The 19023-nt window shown below is 37.7% G+C and overlaps 1 protein-coding gene across 1 annotated transcript in view; it reads right to left on the bottom strand.

Moving 5' to 3' along the window:
* The window catches only part of Fam81b (family with sequence similarity 81 member B), a 63877-nt gene that overhangs the window by 8548 nt on the left and 36306 nt on the right, over nt 1-19023 (bottom strand). Inside the window, exon 7 of the mRNA XM_052159914.1 lies at nt 18010-18116. Coding sequence (XP_052015874.1) covers nt 18010-18116 — 107 coding nt within the window. The remainder of the gene's footprint in view (nt 1-18009; nt 18117-19023) is intronic.

Raw genomic sequence — 19023 nt, 5'->3', positions numbered from 1 at the left:
TCTAAAAAAAAAAAAAAAAAAAAGATAAGGAAGGACACTTCATACTCATCACAGGAAAAAAATCTACCAAAAAGGACTTCCAATTCTGAACACCTATGCTCCAAATGCAAGGGCACCCATAGTCATAAAAGAAGCTTTCTAAAGCTAAAAGCACACATTGCACCTCACACAATAATTGTGGGTGACTTCAACACCACATTCTCATCTTTTAAAAAAAATATTAGATATATTTTTTATTTACATTTCAAATTATTTCCCCTTTCCTGGTCCCCCCCCCCAGGGGAGAGTTTCAATGGCTACTTCTATTTCTTTAGGGGTTATGGAACCATTTAGATGGTCTATCTGATCCTGATTAATCTTTGGGAGTTGGTATCTGTCTAGGAAATTGTCCATTTTATCCAGATTTTCCATTTCTGTTGAGTATAGGTTTCTGTAGTAGGATCTGATGATTTTTTTAATTTCTTCAGTTTCTGTTGTTATTTCTCCCTTTTCATTTTTGATTTCATTAATTTGGATACTGTCTCTATGCCTTCTGGTTAGTCTGGCTAAAGGTTTTCCTATCTTGTTGATTTTCTCAAAGAACCACCTCCTTGTTTTCTTGATTCTTTGTATGGTTATTTTTGTTTTGTCTTGTTGGTTTCAGCCCTGAGTTTGATGATTTCCTGCATTCTTGGGTGTATTACATTCTTTCTGTTCTAGAATTTTCAGGTGTGCTGTTATGCTGCTAGTGTATGCTCTCTCCAGCTTCTTTTTGAAGGCACTCAGACCTATGAGTTTTCCTCTTAGCACTGCTTTCATTGTGTCCCATAAATTTGTGTATGTTGTGCCTTCATTCTCATTAAATTCTAAAAAGGTTTTGATTTTTTTCCTTATTTCTTCCTTGACCAAGTTATCATTAAGTAGAACATTGTTCAGCTTCCATGTGTATGTGGGCTTTCTGTTGTTTTTGTTGCTATTGAAGACGACCCTTACTCCATAATAATCTGATAGGCATGGGATTAGTTCGATCTTCTTATATCTGTTGAGGTCTGTTTTGTGACCAATTATATGGTCAATTTTGGAGAAGATATCATGAGGTGCTGAGAAGTGGGTACATTCTTTTGATTTAGGATGAAATGTACTATGGATATCTATTAAATCCATTTGGTTCAAAACTTCTGTTAGTTTCACTGTGTCTCTGTCAAGTCTGCATTTCCCTGATCTGTTCACTGAGGAGAGTGGGGTGTTGAAGTCACCCACAATTATTCTGTGGTGTGTGGTGTGTGCTTAATCTTTAGTAAAGTTTCTTTTATGAATGAGGGTGCCCTTGCATTTGGAGCATAGATGTTCAGATTGAGAGTTCTTCTTGGTAGATTTTTCATTTGATGAGCACAAAGTGTACTTCTGTGTGATGATAATCTCAATGATGGTGCCATGTTGCCTTGGTTTCTGTTAGTAACATTCCTACATTTGCCTTTTGCCATCTGGTTATCTCTGGTGTTAGTTAGTCCTGCTGTCACTAGCTGGTGCTTGTCTCTCCTGTGTGCCTGCAAGCCTATGTCAGTACCCCCGAGTGACTGACTTTCTCCTGGCACTGATTGTTGTGAGGCTGCACAGCTCCTGGGTGCAGGTGGAGCCCTTGGGGTCCATGCCCCTAGCAATCTTCTGCTCGGATGATCTCTACATACCTGTCTTCACCTGACTGCTGAGTCACCAGAACATTTCATCTTAAATCAAAAGAATATACCTTCTTCTCAGCACCTCATGGTACCTTCTCCAAAACTGACCATATAATCGGTCACAACACAGAATTCAACAGATATAACAAGACTGAAATAATACTATGCCTCCTATCAGATCACTATGGATTAAGGCTATACTTCAATAGCAACAAAAACAACAGAAAGCCCACATACACATGGAAGCTGAACAATGCTCTACTCAATGATAACTTGGTAAAGGAAAAAATAAAGAAAGAAATTAAAGACTTTTTAGACTTTAATGAAAATGTAGGTACAACATACCCAAATTTATGGGACACAATGAAAGCAGTGCTAAGAAGAAAACTCATAGCTCTAAGTGCCTCCAAAAAGAAACTGGAGAGAGCATACACTAGAAATTTAACAACACACCTGAAAGCTTTAGAACAAAGAGAAGCAAAAACACCCAAGAGGAGTAGATGGTAGGAAATAATCAAACTCAGGTCTGAAATCAACCAAAGAGAAAGAGAAAGAACTATATAAAGAATAAACACAACCAGGAGTTGGTTGTTTGAGAAAATCAACAAGATAAACCCTTAGCCATTCTAACCAGAGGGCACAGAGACAGAATCCAAATTAACAAAATCAGAAATGAAAAGGGAGATATAACAAAAGAAACTGAGCAAATTCAAAAAAATCATCAGATCCTACTACAAAGGCCTGTACTCAACACAACTTGAAAATCTGGAGGAAATGGACAATTTCTTAGACAGATACCAAGTACCAAAATTAAATCAGGATCAAATAGACCATCTAAAAAGTCCCATAACCCCTTAAAAATAGAAGTAGTCATTGAAAGTCTTCCAACCAAAAAAAATCCAGGACCAGACGATTTTAGTGCAGAATTCTATCAGATCTTCAAAGAAGACCTAATAACAATACTCTTCAAACTATTCTACAATATAGAAACAGAAGGAACATTATCAAATTCGTTCTATGAAGCCACAATTATGCTGACACCAAAACCACCCAAAGATCCAACAAAGAAAGAGAACATTCCCTTATGAATATTGGTGAAAAATACTCAATAAAATTTTTGCCAAATGAATCCAAGAACACATCAAAACAATCATTCACCATAATCAAGTAGGCTTCATCCTATGGATGCAGGACGGTTCAATATACAGAAATCCAACAATGTAATCCACCACATAAACAAACTCAAAGAAAAAAAAAACACATGGTCAATTCTTTAGATGCTGAAAAAGCATTTGACAAAATTCATCATCCCTTCGTATTAAAAGTCTGAGAAAGATCAGGCATTCAAGGCCCATCTTTAAACATAGTAAAAGCAATATACAGAAAACCAGCAGCCGACAACAAATTTAATGGAGAGAAACTTGAAACAATCCCACTAAAATCAGGGATTAGACAAGGCTACCCTCTCTCTCCTTATCTAGTAAATATAGTATCTGAAGTTCTAACTAGAACAATTAGTCAGCAAAGCAACGTCTAAGAGAAACAAATTTTAAAGGAAGAAGTCAAACTATCACTATTTGCAGATGATATGATAGTATACTTAAATGACCTTAAAAACTCCACCAGAGAACTCCTATAGCTGATTAAAAAAAAAAAAACCACAGCAAAGTAGCTGGATATAAAATGAACTAAACAAATCAGTAACCTTCCTGTACTCAAAGGATAAACAGGCTGAGAAAGAAATTAGGGAAACGAAACCCTTCACAATAGTCACAAACAATATGTCTTGGTGTTACTCTAACCAAACAAGTGAAAGATGTATGACAAGAACTTCGAGTCTCTGAAGATAGAAGATCTCAGAAGATGGAAAGATCTCCCTTGTTCTTGGATTGGCAGGACTAATACAGTAAGAATGGCCATCTTCCCAAAAGCAATAGAAGAGATTCAGTATAATCCTCATCAAAATTCCAACTCAATTCTTCATACAGTTAGAAAGCACAATTCTCAAATTTATCTGGAATAACAAAAAACCCAGGATAGTGAAAACTATTCTCAACAATAAAAGAACTTCTGGGGGAATCAGCACCCCCAAACTCAAGCTGTACTACAGAGCAATAGTGATAAAAACTGCATGGTATTGGTACAGTGATAGACAGGTAGATCAATGGAATAGAATTGAAGACCCAGTAATGAATCAACATACCTATGGTCACTTGATCTTTGACAAAGGAGCTAAAACCATCCAGTGTAAAAAAGATAGCCTTTTCAACAAATGGTGCTGGTTCAACTGGAGGTCAGCATGGAGAAGAATGCAAATTGAACCACTGTTATCTCCTTGTACTAAGCTCAATTCCAAGTAGATCAAGGACCTCCACCTAAGAGCAGACACACTGAAACTAATAGAAAAGAAAGTAGAGAAGAGCCTCAAGCACATGGGTACAGGGGAACTTTTCCTGAACAGAACCCCATTAGCTTATGCTCTAAGATCAAGAATTTACAAATGGGACCTCATAAAATTACCAAGCTTCTGTAAGGCAAAGGACACTGTCAATTGGACAAAATGGCAACCAACAAATTGACCTAAGAAGTATTCTTAACCTAACCTAAAGAAATGCTCAACATCCTGAGTCATTGGGGAAATGCAAATCAAAACAACCCTGAGATTCTACTTTACACCAGTCAGAATGGCTTATATCAAAAACTCAGTTGACAGCAGGTGCTGATGAGGATGTGGAGAAAGAGGAACACTCCTCTGCTGCTGGTGGGATTGCAAGCTGGTACAACCATTCTGGAAATCAATTTGGCAGTTTCTCAGAAAATTGGACACAGTACTACCAGAGGACCCAGCTATACCACTCCTGGGCATATACTCAGAAAATTCTCCAACATGCTCTACTATGTTCATAGCAGACTTATTTATAATAGCCAGAAGCTGGAATGAACCTCAATGGAGGAATGGATACAGAAAATGTGGTATATTTACACAACAGAGTACTACTCAGCAATTAAAAACAATTCATGAAATCTTAGGCGAATGGTTGGAACTGGAAAATATCATCCTATGTAAGGTAACCCAATCACAAAGGAACACACATGGAATGCAATCACTGATACCTGGATATTAGCCCAGATGCTCTGAATACCCAAGACACAATTAACATAACAAATGATTCCCAAGAAGGAGGAAGGAGAGGGCCCTGGTCCTGGAAAGGCTGATGCAGCAATGCAGGGGATTGCCAGGACATAGAAGTGGGAGAGGTTTGATTGGGGAATGGGGGGGGGGAGATTATGGGACTTATGGCGAGGGGGGATCCAGGAAAGGGGAAATCATTTAAATAAACTGGCAATAAATCACTTGTCACCAGACTCCCAAAAAAGATGAAAGTCAAAGCATATTAGGTTTCTAAATAGCTTGACAAGTTTTTTTCTGTCCATTTATATTTTACCTTTTAATTTATAATTCTTATTATTTAAAAGAGCTTAAAATAAGCAAAATATAGTACACCAAAATGAACCAGACCCAAAGTCTACATCTCAGTGGACTGCAGCACAGTTAGAATAGGCTAGCGAAACGGAAGCTGTAGGACCTCTCATTAGCTTCTGCACTGTCGGTGTTGAATGTATTTTATGCACTTATCTATTACCAAAACCAAAAGTTCCACGACAGCATCTAGAAACTGGAAGCTCCACAACAGAACTAACAAAACAATTAGCCTTATGTACTCTTTCATAGCTGTGTCTATTACCTGGTTTGTTCTTCCTCAGCCCTGAATATTTACTTTCATCTTTTTTTCTTTCTGTCTGGGGGAAGTATTGGTTGTTATGGTTTACAGGGACAGTAAGTCCCAGGAAATCTATAGTCTTCTAACTGTGAACTGAGACGTTAGGCTCACCTTTGCTTATAATGAATGCGAGCATTTGTTTCCTTATCACATATACAGTATGTCTAAACAAGAAAACACTAACTATACCCATGTAACATCTTCTGTAAGGATGTGTTGCTAATTGAATTTCTGAAATTAAAATAAAGACAGAAACACAATTACTATTGTGACCCTTTTATTACAAGGCCAGCCTTTAATCAGAGAATGACTTTCCCGTTAACATTGGAAATCAGATTACATCTGCTTGGTAATATATTAAAACCGAAAAGCATTTTAAAAACATTTTTTCTTTAAAGAAATAGAATAAATTTGTGTAAATCTTTGCTTAGAATTTTCTTTAAGATCATGGACATGATTTACTGTAATTCTGTAGATTAGAACTAATGGTTAAAATGTAATATTAATTTATTTTATGACATTTACAGCTTATTTACCAAATCATCAAGTCTACTGGGTGTATTCGTAGTTCAACCAGGAGTAGATTTGGGGGTCAGGTGGATGATAGATAGATAGATAGATAGACAGACAGACAGACAGACAGACAGACAATGTGATGGCTTCGATATGCTTGGCACAGGGAGTGGCCACTATTAGTGGCTTGTTGAAGTAAGTGTGTCACTATAGGCATGTGCTTTAAAACCCTCATCCTAGCTGCCTGGAAGTCAGTCTTCTCCTAGCAGTCTTCAGATGAAGATGTAGAACTCTCAGCTCTGCCTGTACCATGCTCCTGTCTTGATGATAATGGACTGAAACTTTGAACCTATAAGCCAGCCCCAATTAAATGTTGTTCTTTATAAGAGTTTCCTTGGTCTTGGTGTCTGTTCACAGCAATAAAACCCTACCTAAGTCAGATAGATACCCATAGACAGAGAGACTGGTAGGTAAATAGCCCTTTAAAAAAAATTTTTTTAAAGACAAATGCCAGACTTTTCTGTTATGGTCAGAGTCTTCAGTAGGACAATGCAGGCTATTCACTTTGGTGTTGTTTAATTTCTATATAGATGAAACAAGGGTAAATTGCACACCCAGGGTAATTGTAGGAAGAGATAATTGGAAACTGAAGGCAGAGCAGAGGCTGGCACAGAGCTGTGATGAGGGATAATGGTGCAAATGCCAAATGCCTTGATTAGCATACTTAAACAGCTCGATCCTAAACCAGTGCAATTCCATGCCCTAATCACTCAATGACTGGTTTTAGAAGATTGAAAGATTTTTTTTTTAAAAAACTATTTATTTATTTATTTATTTATTTATTTATTTATTTATTTATTTATTTTACACTTCAGATTTTATTCCTCTTCCTTTCACTCTTCCACTGTTCCACAGTCCATAACTCCTCCTTACCCCCCTGTTTCCACGAGGATGTCCACACCCAACCCAACCAGACCTCTAAACTTCCTGAGACCTTCAGTCTCTAGAGGGTTAGGTGCATCTTCTCTCATTGAACCCAGACCCAGCAGTCCTCTGCTGTATGTGTGTTGGGGGCACCATATCAGCTGGTGTATGTTGCCTGGTTGGAGGTCCAATGTTTGAGAGATCTCAGGGGTCCAGGTTAATTGAGACTGTTGGTCTTCCTGTAGGGTCACCCTTCTCCTCAGATTCTTCCAGAATTTTCCTAATTCAGCCACAGAGGTCAGTAGCTTCTGTTCATTGGTGGGTGTAAAGATCTGCATCTGACTCTTTCAGCTATTTGCTGGGTTTTTTTTTCCAGACAGCAGTCATGATAAGTCCCTTTTTGTGAGCACTCCATAGCCTCAGGAATAGTGTCAGGCCTTGGGACCTCCCCTTGAGCTGGATCCCACTTTGAGCTTGTCTCTGGACCTTCTTTTCCTCAGGCTCCTCTCCATTTAAATCCCTGAAATTCTTTCAGACAGGAACATTTATGGGTCAGAGTCATAACTGTGCAATGGTCCCCTTCTCCCTCATTTGATGTACTGTCTTTCTGCTTGAGATGGGCTCTATAAGTTCTCTCTCCTGGCTTTCCAGCATTTCATTGAAGGTTCCTTGTTTTGAGGTTGGGAGTCTCTTAACCTCCGAGGTCTCTGGTGCATTCTGGAGGCTCCCTGCAACCTCATACCTCCTGGGGTTGCCTGTTTACATTCTTTCTGCTGGACCTCAGTCCTTTTCCCTTACCCAACACCAGGTCTTGACCAGATCTTGTTCCCCTCTCCCTCACCCTGTACCCCCTCCCCCCCAGTGTCCACTTTTCCTCCCAGGTCCCCCTCTCTCAGCACTTTCTCTCTCTCTCTCTCTCTCTCTCTCTCTCTCTCTCTCTCTCTCTCTCTCTCTCTCTCTCTCTCTTCTCTCTCTTTCTTTCTTTCTTTCTTTCTTTCTTTCTTTCTTTCTTTCTTTCTTTCTTTCTTTCTTTCTTTCTTTCTTTCTTCCTTCCTTCCTTCCTTTCCTTCCTCCTTCCTTCCTTCCTTCCTTCCTCCTTCCTTCCTTCCTTCCTTCCTTCCTTCCTTCCTTCCTTCCTTCGTCCTTCCTTCCTTCCTTCCTTCTCCTTCCTTCCTTCCTTCCTTCCTTCCTTCCTTCCTTCCTTTCTTTCTTTCTTTCTTTCTTTCTTTCTTTCTTTCTTTCTTTCTTTCTTTCTTTCTTTCTTTTTGCTAATATCCACTTATTAGTGAGTACATACCATGCATGTTCTTTTGGGTCTGAGTTATCTCACTCAAGATGATTTTTTTCTAGTTCCATCCATTTGCCTGCAAAACTCAGGATATTCTCATTCTTAGTAGCTGAATAGTATTCTATTGTGTAAATGAACCACATTTTCTGTACTTATTCTTCTGTCATGGGACATCTGGGTTGTTTCTAGCTTCTGGCTATCACAAACAAGGCTACTATGAACATAGTGGAACATTTGCCCCTGTGATATGGTGGGGCATCTTTTGGGTATTTTTCCAAGAGTGGTATAGCTGGTTCTTCAGGTATATCTATTTTCAATGTTCTGAGGAACCTCCAGATTGATTCCCAGAGTGGTTGTACCAGTTTCTAATTCCACCAGCAATGGAGGAGTGTTCCTCTTTCTCCACATCCTTCCCAACACGTATTGTTACCTGAGATTTTGATCTTACCCATTCTAATTGGTGTAAGGTTTCTTAGGGTCATTTTGATTTGCATTTTTCTGATCACTAAAGACGGAAGATTTTTTTTTAGGTGCTTCTCAGCCATTTGAGATTCCTCTGTTGTGAATTCTTCCTTTAGTTCTATACGCCATTTTTTGCTTGGGTTGTTTGGTTGGTTGTTTTTTTTTTTTTTTTTTTTTTTTTTTTTTTTTGATGGATAACTTTTTGAGCTCTTTATATATTTTGGATATAAGTCCTCTATCAGATGTGGGGTTAGTTGAAGATTTTTTTCCCAATCTGTAGGTTGCCAATTTGTCTTATTGACTATGTCCTTTGCCTTACAGAAGCTTTCCAGTTTCGTGAGGTCCCATTTATCAATTCTTGATCTTAGAGAGAGAGCCACTGCAGTTCTGTTTAGGAAATTCTCCTCTATCCCAATAAGTTCAAGGCCCTTTAACACTTTCTCTACTATTAGATTCAGTGTATCTGGTTTTACATTAAGGTCCTTGATCCACTTGAACTTGAGCTTTGTGCAAGGTGACAAATATGGGTCTGTTTTCATTTTTTTAAAATACAGACAGCCAGTTAGACCAACACCATTTATTGAAGATGTTTTCTTTTTTCCATTGTATATTTTTGGCTTCTTTGTCAAAGGTCAAGTGTCTATAAGTGTGTGGTTTTATTTCTGGGTCTTCAATTCTGTTCTATTGACCAGCATGTCTGTCTTTATACAAATACCATGCAGTTTTTATCACTATGGCTCTGCGGTGAAGCTTGACGTCAGGGATGGTGATTCCCTCAGCCTTTCTTTTATTGTTAAGAATTGTTTTGGCTATTCTGGTTTTTTTCTGCCTTTCCAGATGAATTTGAGAATTGCTCTTTCCATGTCTTTGAAGAATTGTGTTGGGATTTTGATGGGGATTGCATTGAATCTGTATACTGCTTTTGATATGATGGCTAATTTTACTATATTAATTCTGCCAATCCATGAGCATGGGAGATCTCTCCATTTTCTGAGATCATCTTCGACTTCTTTCTTGAGAGACTTAAAGTTATTGTCATACAGATCTTTCACTTGTTTGGTTAGAGTTACCCCAAGATATTTTAAATATTTTTTGGCTATTGTGAAGGGACTTGTTTCTCTAATTTCTTTCTCAGCCTGTTTATAATTTGTATCAAGGAAGGCTACTGATTTATCTGAATTAATTTTATATTCTGCCATTTTGCTTAAGTTGTTTGTCAGCTGAAAAAGTTCTCTGGTACAATTTTTTGGGTTGCTTATGTAATCATATCATCTGCAAATAGTAATACCTTTATTACTTATTTGTCAATTTGTATCCCCTTGATCTCTTTTTGTTTTCTTAGTTTTCTAGCTAGCACTTCGAGTACTATATTGAATAGAAATAGGGAGAGTGGGCTTTAATTTGATATTGGTCGTTGGTATGCAGTAAATTACTTTTATTATGTTTAGGTATGGGTCTTGAATTTCTGATCTCTCCAATACTTTTAACATGAAGGGGTGTTTTATTTATGAAATGAAATAATCCCATGCATTCTATCAGATCACTATGGCCTAAGGCTAGTCTTCAATAATACAAAAACTACAGATAGCCCACATACATGTGGAAAATTAAAAATTCTCTACTCAATGATAACTTGGTCAGGAAATAAATAATGAAAGAAATTAAAGGCTTCCTGGAATTTAATAAAATATTGACACATCATACCCAAACTTATGGAATACAATGAAAGCAGTGCTAAGAGGAAAATTCATAGCACCAACTGCCCTGGTAAAGAAACTGGAGACATCTTATACTAGCAACTTAACAGCACACCTGAAAGCTCTAGAACAAAAAGAAGCAAACACACCCAAGAGGAGTAGACTGCAGGAAATAGTGAAACTCAGGGATAAAAATCAACCTAATAAAACCAAAGAGAACAATACAAGAATCAACAAAACCAAAAGCTGGTTCTTTGAGAGAATTGGCAAGATAGATAAAGTCCTAGCCAAAGTAGCTAAAGGGCTAAGAGGCAGTATCCAAATTAACAAAATCAGCAATGAAAAGGGAGACATAACAGAAATGGAAGAAATTCAAAAGATCCTACCACAAAAGCCTACAGTCAACAAACTGGAAAATCTAGATGAAATGGATGTTTTTTTTTTTTAGACAGATATCATATATCAAAGTTAAATCTAGAACAAATAAACTATCTAAATAGGCCCATATCCCATAAGGAAATAGAAGAAGTCATTAAATCCTCCCAAAGGAAAAAAAAGCCCAGATTTAGTGCAGAGTTCTACCAGACCTTCAAAGACCTGATACTAACATCCCTCAAACCATTCCATAAAATAGAAACAGAAGGAACACTACCTAATTCATTCTCTGAAGCCACAATTACTGTGATACCTAAACCACATAAGGACCCAACCAAAAGAGAACTTTAGGTCAATCTTGCTTATGAATATTGAAGCAAAAATACTCAGTAAAATTCTTGCAAGCCAAATCTAAGAATACATTAAAACCATCATTCACCACAATCAAGTAGGCTTCATCCCAGGAATGCAAGGTTGGTCCAATATATGAAAATCCATTAACATAATTCACTATATAAACTCAAAGAAAAAAATCACATGATCATCTCCCCAGGTGCAGATTTTAAGATTCTTTAAAACTTAAGACTGTGGCTTTGACAAATTAAATGTTTAAAAAAATTAAAAGGAAAATCAGAAGAAAAAAGCCATGGATTTTCATGGATGAACACAGGAGATAATTTCATTTTTTATAATTATTGTTTTTAGATGTATATGGTAGGTGATGTGCTATTTCTTTGGAGATTGAGTTAGTTTTGAGCTTCAGTTCGGAAATGAGAAATTAATCCTAACTAATATATTTTTCTCCTAACTTCATTCCTATTAGCTCTATTAAATTAATTTACGTTAAGGAGTAGGATGTATGAATAGACTATCCACCTAGTATGTATAAGGCCTGAGGTGTGATCTCCAGCACTGGACCAAACAAAGAAAAATGAATGAATGTCTTAGAAAATTTACAGCTACTAACTACTTGACCTTTCCAGTTAAGCACTAACTGCTGTGTGATTTAGGCAGATCACTTAATCACAATACAATTAAAAAATACCCTGTCTTTTGAATAATGATTTGAGACTCGAGATGCAGGCCTGTGTACACTGGGACTCTTGAGTTCTCCAGGATTGGTAGGTATTTATAAACAGCTACTATGTTTTTTATTTACTTCTGTCTATATCATTGAACAGTTTGACTCTTGCTTTATGTCTGTTTAGCTTCTTACTCACCTGTGCTTTCTTCCCATTTGTTTGTGTCTAGCATAAGTTACATACATAAATTCTCGTAGCTCACCCATTCATTGACCAGCTTCTACTTGTGTTTGAATGTGTGGCATGCTAAGTATACAAAGATGGATGCCATAGGATTCTTCCTTTCTTGAATATTTTTCTACCATGATAACATTTGCAAAGCTAGGTAATAATTAGGTTTTATGCTCTTAAACCACTGACCTAATGGCCTCTTTTCTTTTCTTATAAATAACTATCTGCTAAGCAGCACCAGCCCTAAGAAATATTTAGGTAATAACTGGCATGGGCTGCCCCTGAAAAACCCTTATTAAAATTGTTGTTTTTCATGATATAAAGATTCTTACTGTATAAGTATTAAACATTGACTTAGGATATCACTTAGTTGGCTAAAGTTCGTTAGGAAGACAGTGGCTCCATGGAGAACTCCAACATACATGTTGGCTGTTAGGCTTGATAATACGTGTCAAAATGATAGCTATCACACCACCAAACAACATCAAGGTTTCTATGTTAAACTAATAGGCATTGGCTAAAGTCCCTAAGTGTAAAGTTGCTTATTTTAATTTATCTGTAAGTTCATGAATATGCAAATTCCATACACAATTCACTTAAAATGTAAATTTATGTCTCAAAATGTTAATATCAGCAGTGACATACTTTTGGAACATTTCAGAAATACTTACTGTTGTTTAAAAGCAACTTTCATACATGATATAACCTAATGTGCCAAGTTAAAACATTAGATACTCTGCTTTAACCAACTTACTCACTGGACTTTGTATTTATTCAAAATGCATTTGTAGCACCCTCCAGTCAAAAGATGAACAGCCTTAATGGGAAGAAATCCTTCAAATTGCTAAGAAAATAACTTTAACATTTTGATGCAAACTTAGACTAATGTAAGACTAGCCATCTAGGTGAATTACAGAAAAGAAGGTCAAATAGTGAAGAGTGTGTAAATTACAACATGTCCATTTTTCCATCTGGTAGGCTTCAAACATCATAAGGAATATGTGCCCAGGTCTGGATAAACTGCAGACTTCTATACTATTTAAGAAAGAAACTTATAAAAACCAACCAGTTAACCATGTAAAAGCTCACTGAAATGTACAGATTTTGGGTGTGCTTAATTTTACTGTATGTTGTTTTCTTATTTGCAAGTTCCTTATAATAAATGTTTTAAAAATATACTCTTTGACCTAGAAATTATTAATTAAATAGTTTAATTTCATAATTATTAATAATTAAATAATTAATTAATAATTTGATTTAATAATTTAATTTAATAATTGAAATTAAAAATTAGCAATGCAAAGTAATAGGCTTTGCTATGGCATTTTTTGTATTTAAATGTCATTATGTTTTGTTCTTTCTGTTTTGTTTCAAGACGGGGTTTCTCTTTGTAGCCTGGACACCTTTGAACTGGCTCTATAAACAATGCTGACCTCATACTCAAGAGCTCATTTGCCTCTGCCTCTTTACCCTGCTCGCCCCAGCTTTACTCCAGTGTGGGAACTAAAGGTGTGCTGTTCTTATTTGTGCCTGTCCTTCATTCTTCTTCTCTTCTTTCAATGTTCTCCTTCCTCCCCCCACATAGTCTTCTGCTTTTACATGACAGGTGTCTGAGTTAGGGTTTTACTGCTGTAAACAGACTACATGACTAAGACAACTCTTATAAGGGAAATATTTAATTGGAGGTGGCTTACAGGTTCAGAGGTTCAGTCTATTATCATCAAGGCATCCAGGCAGGCATGGTGCAGAAGGAGCTGAGGGTTCTACATCTTCATCTGAAGGCTGCTAGCAGAATATTGACTTCCAAACACCTAGGAGTAGGGTCTTAAAACCTACACTCACAATGACACACCTACTCCAACAAAGTCACACCTACTAGAACAAGTTCACACCTTCTAATAATGCTACTCCCTGGACAGAATATATAGAAACCATCACATTCCACTCCCTGTCCCTAAGCTTATTCAAATATATGATTCTATGGGGGCCATATCTGGCCATAGCCTATGAAAAAGTACATTTATCTCAACTTCCAAAGTCCCCATAGTCTACAGCAATGTTAAAAGTCCAAAGTTCAAAGTCTTTTCTGAGATCCAACCAATCACTTAACTGCAATCCCTGAATCAAGACAGGAAACCAGCTGGAAAAACTCCAAATTATGCATCTCCATGTCTGTTGTCAAAGCAGTTTCAGATTTCCAATTCCTTTTCCATCTTTGTTGACTGCGACAAACTTCTTTTTCCTGGGCTGGTTCCACTCCCTGTTAGCAGCTTTCCTCAGCAGATAGCCTACAGCTCTGTCATTTTGAACATCTTGGGGTCTCCAAGGCAACTTTAATGTTGTAGCTTCTTGTTCCAATGTATGGGATCCATGCATACTCTTCTGGGCTTCTCCAAAGGGCTGACATCACTTCTCCAGCTCTGCTCACTGTATCACTCTAAGCTCAGGTTGATTCCTTCCACCACCACTACTATTCTTGGTGATCATCCCATGGTACTGGCATCTCCAATATGCTGGTGTCTTCCACTGCAACTAACTTTCACCAATAGCCTTTCATAGGCTCTCTTTATGGTGCCAAGCCTCAAATCCTTTGCATGACCCGGTCAATCCTGGGCTGTTCACTACAACTGAGGTTGCACCTTCACTGGTCTTCCACTGCCTTTCACAGTGCTTAGCCTCAGCTCCTCTTCATTATCCCTTCATGCCTTCAAAGCCTGGTGACTCTTACGCGTTACCAAGTACACCTGCTGCATGAGGTACAACTTTAGCTATCTCTGGAACACAGCTTCTTTGTGCTTTCTTTCAGAAAACACTTCCTAGAAGATTTCACCTCAGTAATGCTGGTCTCTTCTTAATCACCATTCATTTCTTAGATCCAGATAAGCAGCATCAATTGTCCCAGTAATCCCTTCCATTGTCCACTATAAAGTCAGAGCAACATAGCCGAAGCTGCCAAATTCTGCTGCTTGCTGGGGCTGGAACATGTTCCCCTTATTCTATTACCAGCTTTCTATTTTCAGACTCCCTCTCTGCCTAAGCTTTCCTGGAACTTGTTCTTTATATTGACCTTGAACTCAGAGATCTGCTTAGCTCTGTCTCCTGTAATGCTGGGATTAAAGGTGTATACCACCATGACTGGATTTAAGCTTTTCTTCACCTAAAACTTGCTTTGTCCCAGGCTGGCCCAGAATTCAGAGATCTGTTTGACTTTGTCTCCTGGGATTAAAGATCTGTACCACTATCCCTGGATCTAAACTTAGGTAGGTAGGATCTTGCCTCCAAATCCCTTAATCTGTTTTCTCCTAGAACATAGGATTCAGTTCTATTTTACTTCCTGGTGCTCCTTTAATACTTGAGCCATATATTTTAAACCTTTCTAAGCTTGCTATGCTTGTTCAAAACACTCTTCATGAGACTTAACTAGAGAACAAAATCTCTGCTGGACTTTTTTGAAACTTCATTTGTGAATGCAATTAATATAAATCTCTTTACCTTAGACTCATGTAGACTTTTCTGATAAGGGCAGAGTAGCCACTTTCTTCACCAAAATACCACAGAAACAATCTCTAGGCCACATTCTGAAATTCTTCTCCACTGAAACCTCTTGGGCCAGGTCTACACAGTTCAAATCATACTCAGCAACAAAGACTTCCATATTCCTACTAGGATGGCCCATTAAGCCCAACTTAAAGCATTACATTGCTTTCCAAAGTCCGTAAATCCACATTCCTCCAAATGAAAGCATGGTCAAGCCTATGACAGCAATACCTGACTCCTGGTACCAACTTCTGTTTTAATTAGGGTTTTATTGCTGTGAACAGACACCATGACCAAGATGACTCTTATAAGGACAATGTTTAATTGGCCCCGGATTACAGATCAGAAATTCAGTCCATTATCTTCAAGGCAGGATCATGGCAGCATCAAGGTGGCATGGTGTAGGAGGAGTGAGTGTTCTACATCTTCATCTGAAGGCTGCTAGCAGAATACTGACTTCCAGGTACCTAGGACTAGGGTCTTAAAACCAACACTCACAGTGACACACCTACTTTAACAGGGCCACACCTTCTAATAATGTCACTTCCTGGATAGAGAAACCCTCACAACAGGGATTCCATTATCCTCCTCCTCCTCCTTTTTCTCCTCTTCCTCTTCCTCTTCCTCTTCTTCTTCTTCTTCTTCTTCTTCTTCTCTCTCTCTCTCTCTCTCTCTCTCTCTCTCTCTCTCTCTCTCTCTCTCTCTCTCTCCATCTGTTTCTGTCTTTCTGTCTCTCTCTCCATGTGGACATCTTTTCATTTCTATCACTGCTCCCTTTCTACTTTCTGATCTGAACATACCACACACATCCATGCACATGAATATACACACATGTACACATACACTTAGATCCCACGTACTTTGGTTGTGAGCCTAACCTTTAAATGGCTGAACCATCTCTCTGGCCCTAGATTCCACACATAACAGAAAACACGAAATATTTGTCTTCCTGAGAATGTTTTATTTCACTTAACATAATTATTTTCATTTCCCCATAAATTTCATGATTTCACTTTTCCTTTATGACTGAAGGAAATTCCACTAAATACGTCTTACATTTTCTTTACCCTTCCATATATTGATGGACTTCTAATTTCATTGCATTTTTAGTTGTGAAGAAAAAGGTGACATCACTAATGTGCACATGTCTCTGTGGCATCCTGACATGCTTCAGATGTATACTTGCAAGGGCTAGGTATTGCAGGGTCACATGCCAATTCTATTTTAGCTTTTTGAGGGACCTTTATACTAACTTTTATGGTAGCAACAAAAGCTTACAGTTTAAATTGTATAACTTAAAATGTTTGCATTTTCACTTTCCCTTGGGATATTTTGTTTTACTCCAAAATAAGGGGACTAATTAGATCAATCACATAGTTGCTTACTGAGTGATCTGATTGGACAGAAATGTCATAATCTGAAAATGTTGTACTAAATATAAATAAACTGGTATGTTTCCTTTACTTGAGAAATCCGTGTCTCAAAAATTTAGCGACAATTTATTTGTCATCTTTTTGGGTACATACATTTTCCATTTTATTATGACTAAAGTACACATTAAGTCATACTGTGGTTTGTGAGCTTAGTGACTTTGAGCTACAAATATTACGGTGTCTCTTGTGGTCAGTGAGAATTCAGAAAAGCTGTGGAGAAGGAAGAAAGCATGGCATTTCCCAGGTGCTGTGGGGCAGAGGGAAGAGCAAGATACAAGGAATGCTATGATCACAGCATTCATGTTTCTTCGTGCTGTATTTCTGGGTCATTTAAACAAGAAAGGGAACCTTGAGAATGGTGGCAGTCATCCAAACATTAATTCAATCCTCTTTATTACTTTCTCCTTTGGTAGGGGAAAATTAAGTTTGGAAAGGTAAAGTTCAGTTTCAGAAAGGGATTACAAAAAAAGAAAAGAAAAGTGAAAGCAGTATGTGCAAAGCTGCAGAGGAATTGTAAATAAATCAAAATTCCTCGAAAGGGCATCTAAAGATAATCTTTAGTAATCAACTGTGTTCAGTAAAACTTTACACTGATACATTTTAATATAAATTGGTAATAAATTAAAATTATAGTATAGGAAGTGTGAGAGGGAGTTTTGCATATCAGCTGACACAGAAAGGAAGCAGCAACATTAATATTCATGGACTGGTGAGATGACTCAGAGGGTAAAGGTGATTGGCACCAAGCCTCATGGCCTTACTTGAACCCTAGGACCCACATGTTGGAAGGAGATAATCAATATCCTGCAAGTCTTCCTATAATTGCCAAACATACTTCCCTAAATAAATTTAATAACTTAATATTTTAAATTTAAATAATATAAATTATGTTCAAATTAGTGTTCACATTTATTCCTTATGAACACTATATAAATTACCTCAGTGTGGATCATTCCCTGGACTGATTTGCTACTTTATATTTTGTCCAGGCTCAAATTTCTGGATTAGGTTTTATTTATTGCCAGTGTTTTTGTTATACAAAACTCTTTGATATTCACTTAAATTTAAAAATGATCTATTTACTTACTTGAATTCCAAGAGGTTCATTTCATGTTGATAATCTCCTTGAACCATCTTTAAATTTGAGGTGTGCTCAGAGGTAGAGGCCTCTATCTTTCCTAAGAGCTGCATTACCTAATAGAAGTAAAGATGTTTGTATGTGAGAGCAAAGCCTCTAGCACTTTTCCACTAAGATTTTCTTTCTGAAGAAGCCTAGATCACGTCTGCATTAGAAAATGATTCACCTGCCAGAAGACCATGCAGGTGGCCCTCAGACCTTCCTCATCCCTCTGTTATTGCAGACACAATTCTCACGGTTGTTCCTAGCACTGGAACAGAATACCACGAGCAGATTTTCTCCCAGCCCCTATCTATGTCTACTGTATATCTCCCCATTGCTTCCTCTTTACATAGTCTCCAACACCAACACTTTATATAGTATCCCTCCAGCCCTCACCACCATTCCTGTGAACATACCAGACTAGCAGACAAGTAAAACAGGCCACACTCAGCCAAGAAATACACTTTCTGAAAATCTAGAGAGGATACAGAAACCAAGGAATAAAACTGTCACACAACCAAGGCAAACCCAGAAATCAACACCTAGACCTATAACTACCTCAAACCCAGATGTCTAGACTCTAGCACAAAAACAAAACAAAACAAAACAGAACCATAATAACAGCTAGAGCAATATCAGAGTCCAGTTGGGCAGTGGTGGTGCACGCCTTTAATCCCAGCACTTGGGAGGCAGAGGCAGGCAGATTTCTGAGCTCGAGGCCAGTCTGGTCTACAGAGTGAGTTCCAAGACAGCTAGGGCTACACAGAGAAACCCTGTCTCGAACTCCTCCCCACACCCCCCCCCCAAAAAAAAAATCAGAGTTCAGCTATCCTACTGCAGCAGGCCCTGAATATGCTAACATAGCTGAAACACAGGAAAATGATCTTAAAACCAACTTTATCAAGATGACAGATACCCTTAATGAGGAAATGAATAAATCTTTTATAGAAATCCAGGAAAATAGAACAAACAATTGGGGGA

Source organism: Apodemus sylvaticus, chromosome 16, assembly GCF_947179515.1.
Source record: "Apodemus sylvaticus chromosome 16, mApoSyl1.1, whole genome shotgun sequence".
Classification (NCBI taxonomy): Eukaryota; Metazoa; Chordata; class Mammalia; order Rodentia; family Muridae; genus Apodemus; species Apodemus sylvaticus.
Note: the sequence above shows the minus strand (reverse complement) of the source record. Positions and strands in the feature narration are given on the sequence as shown.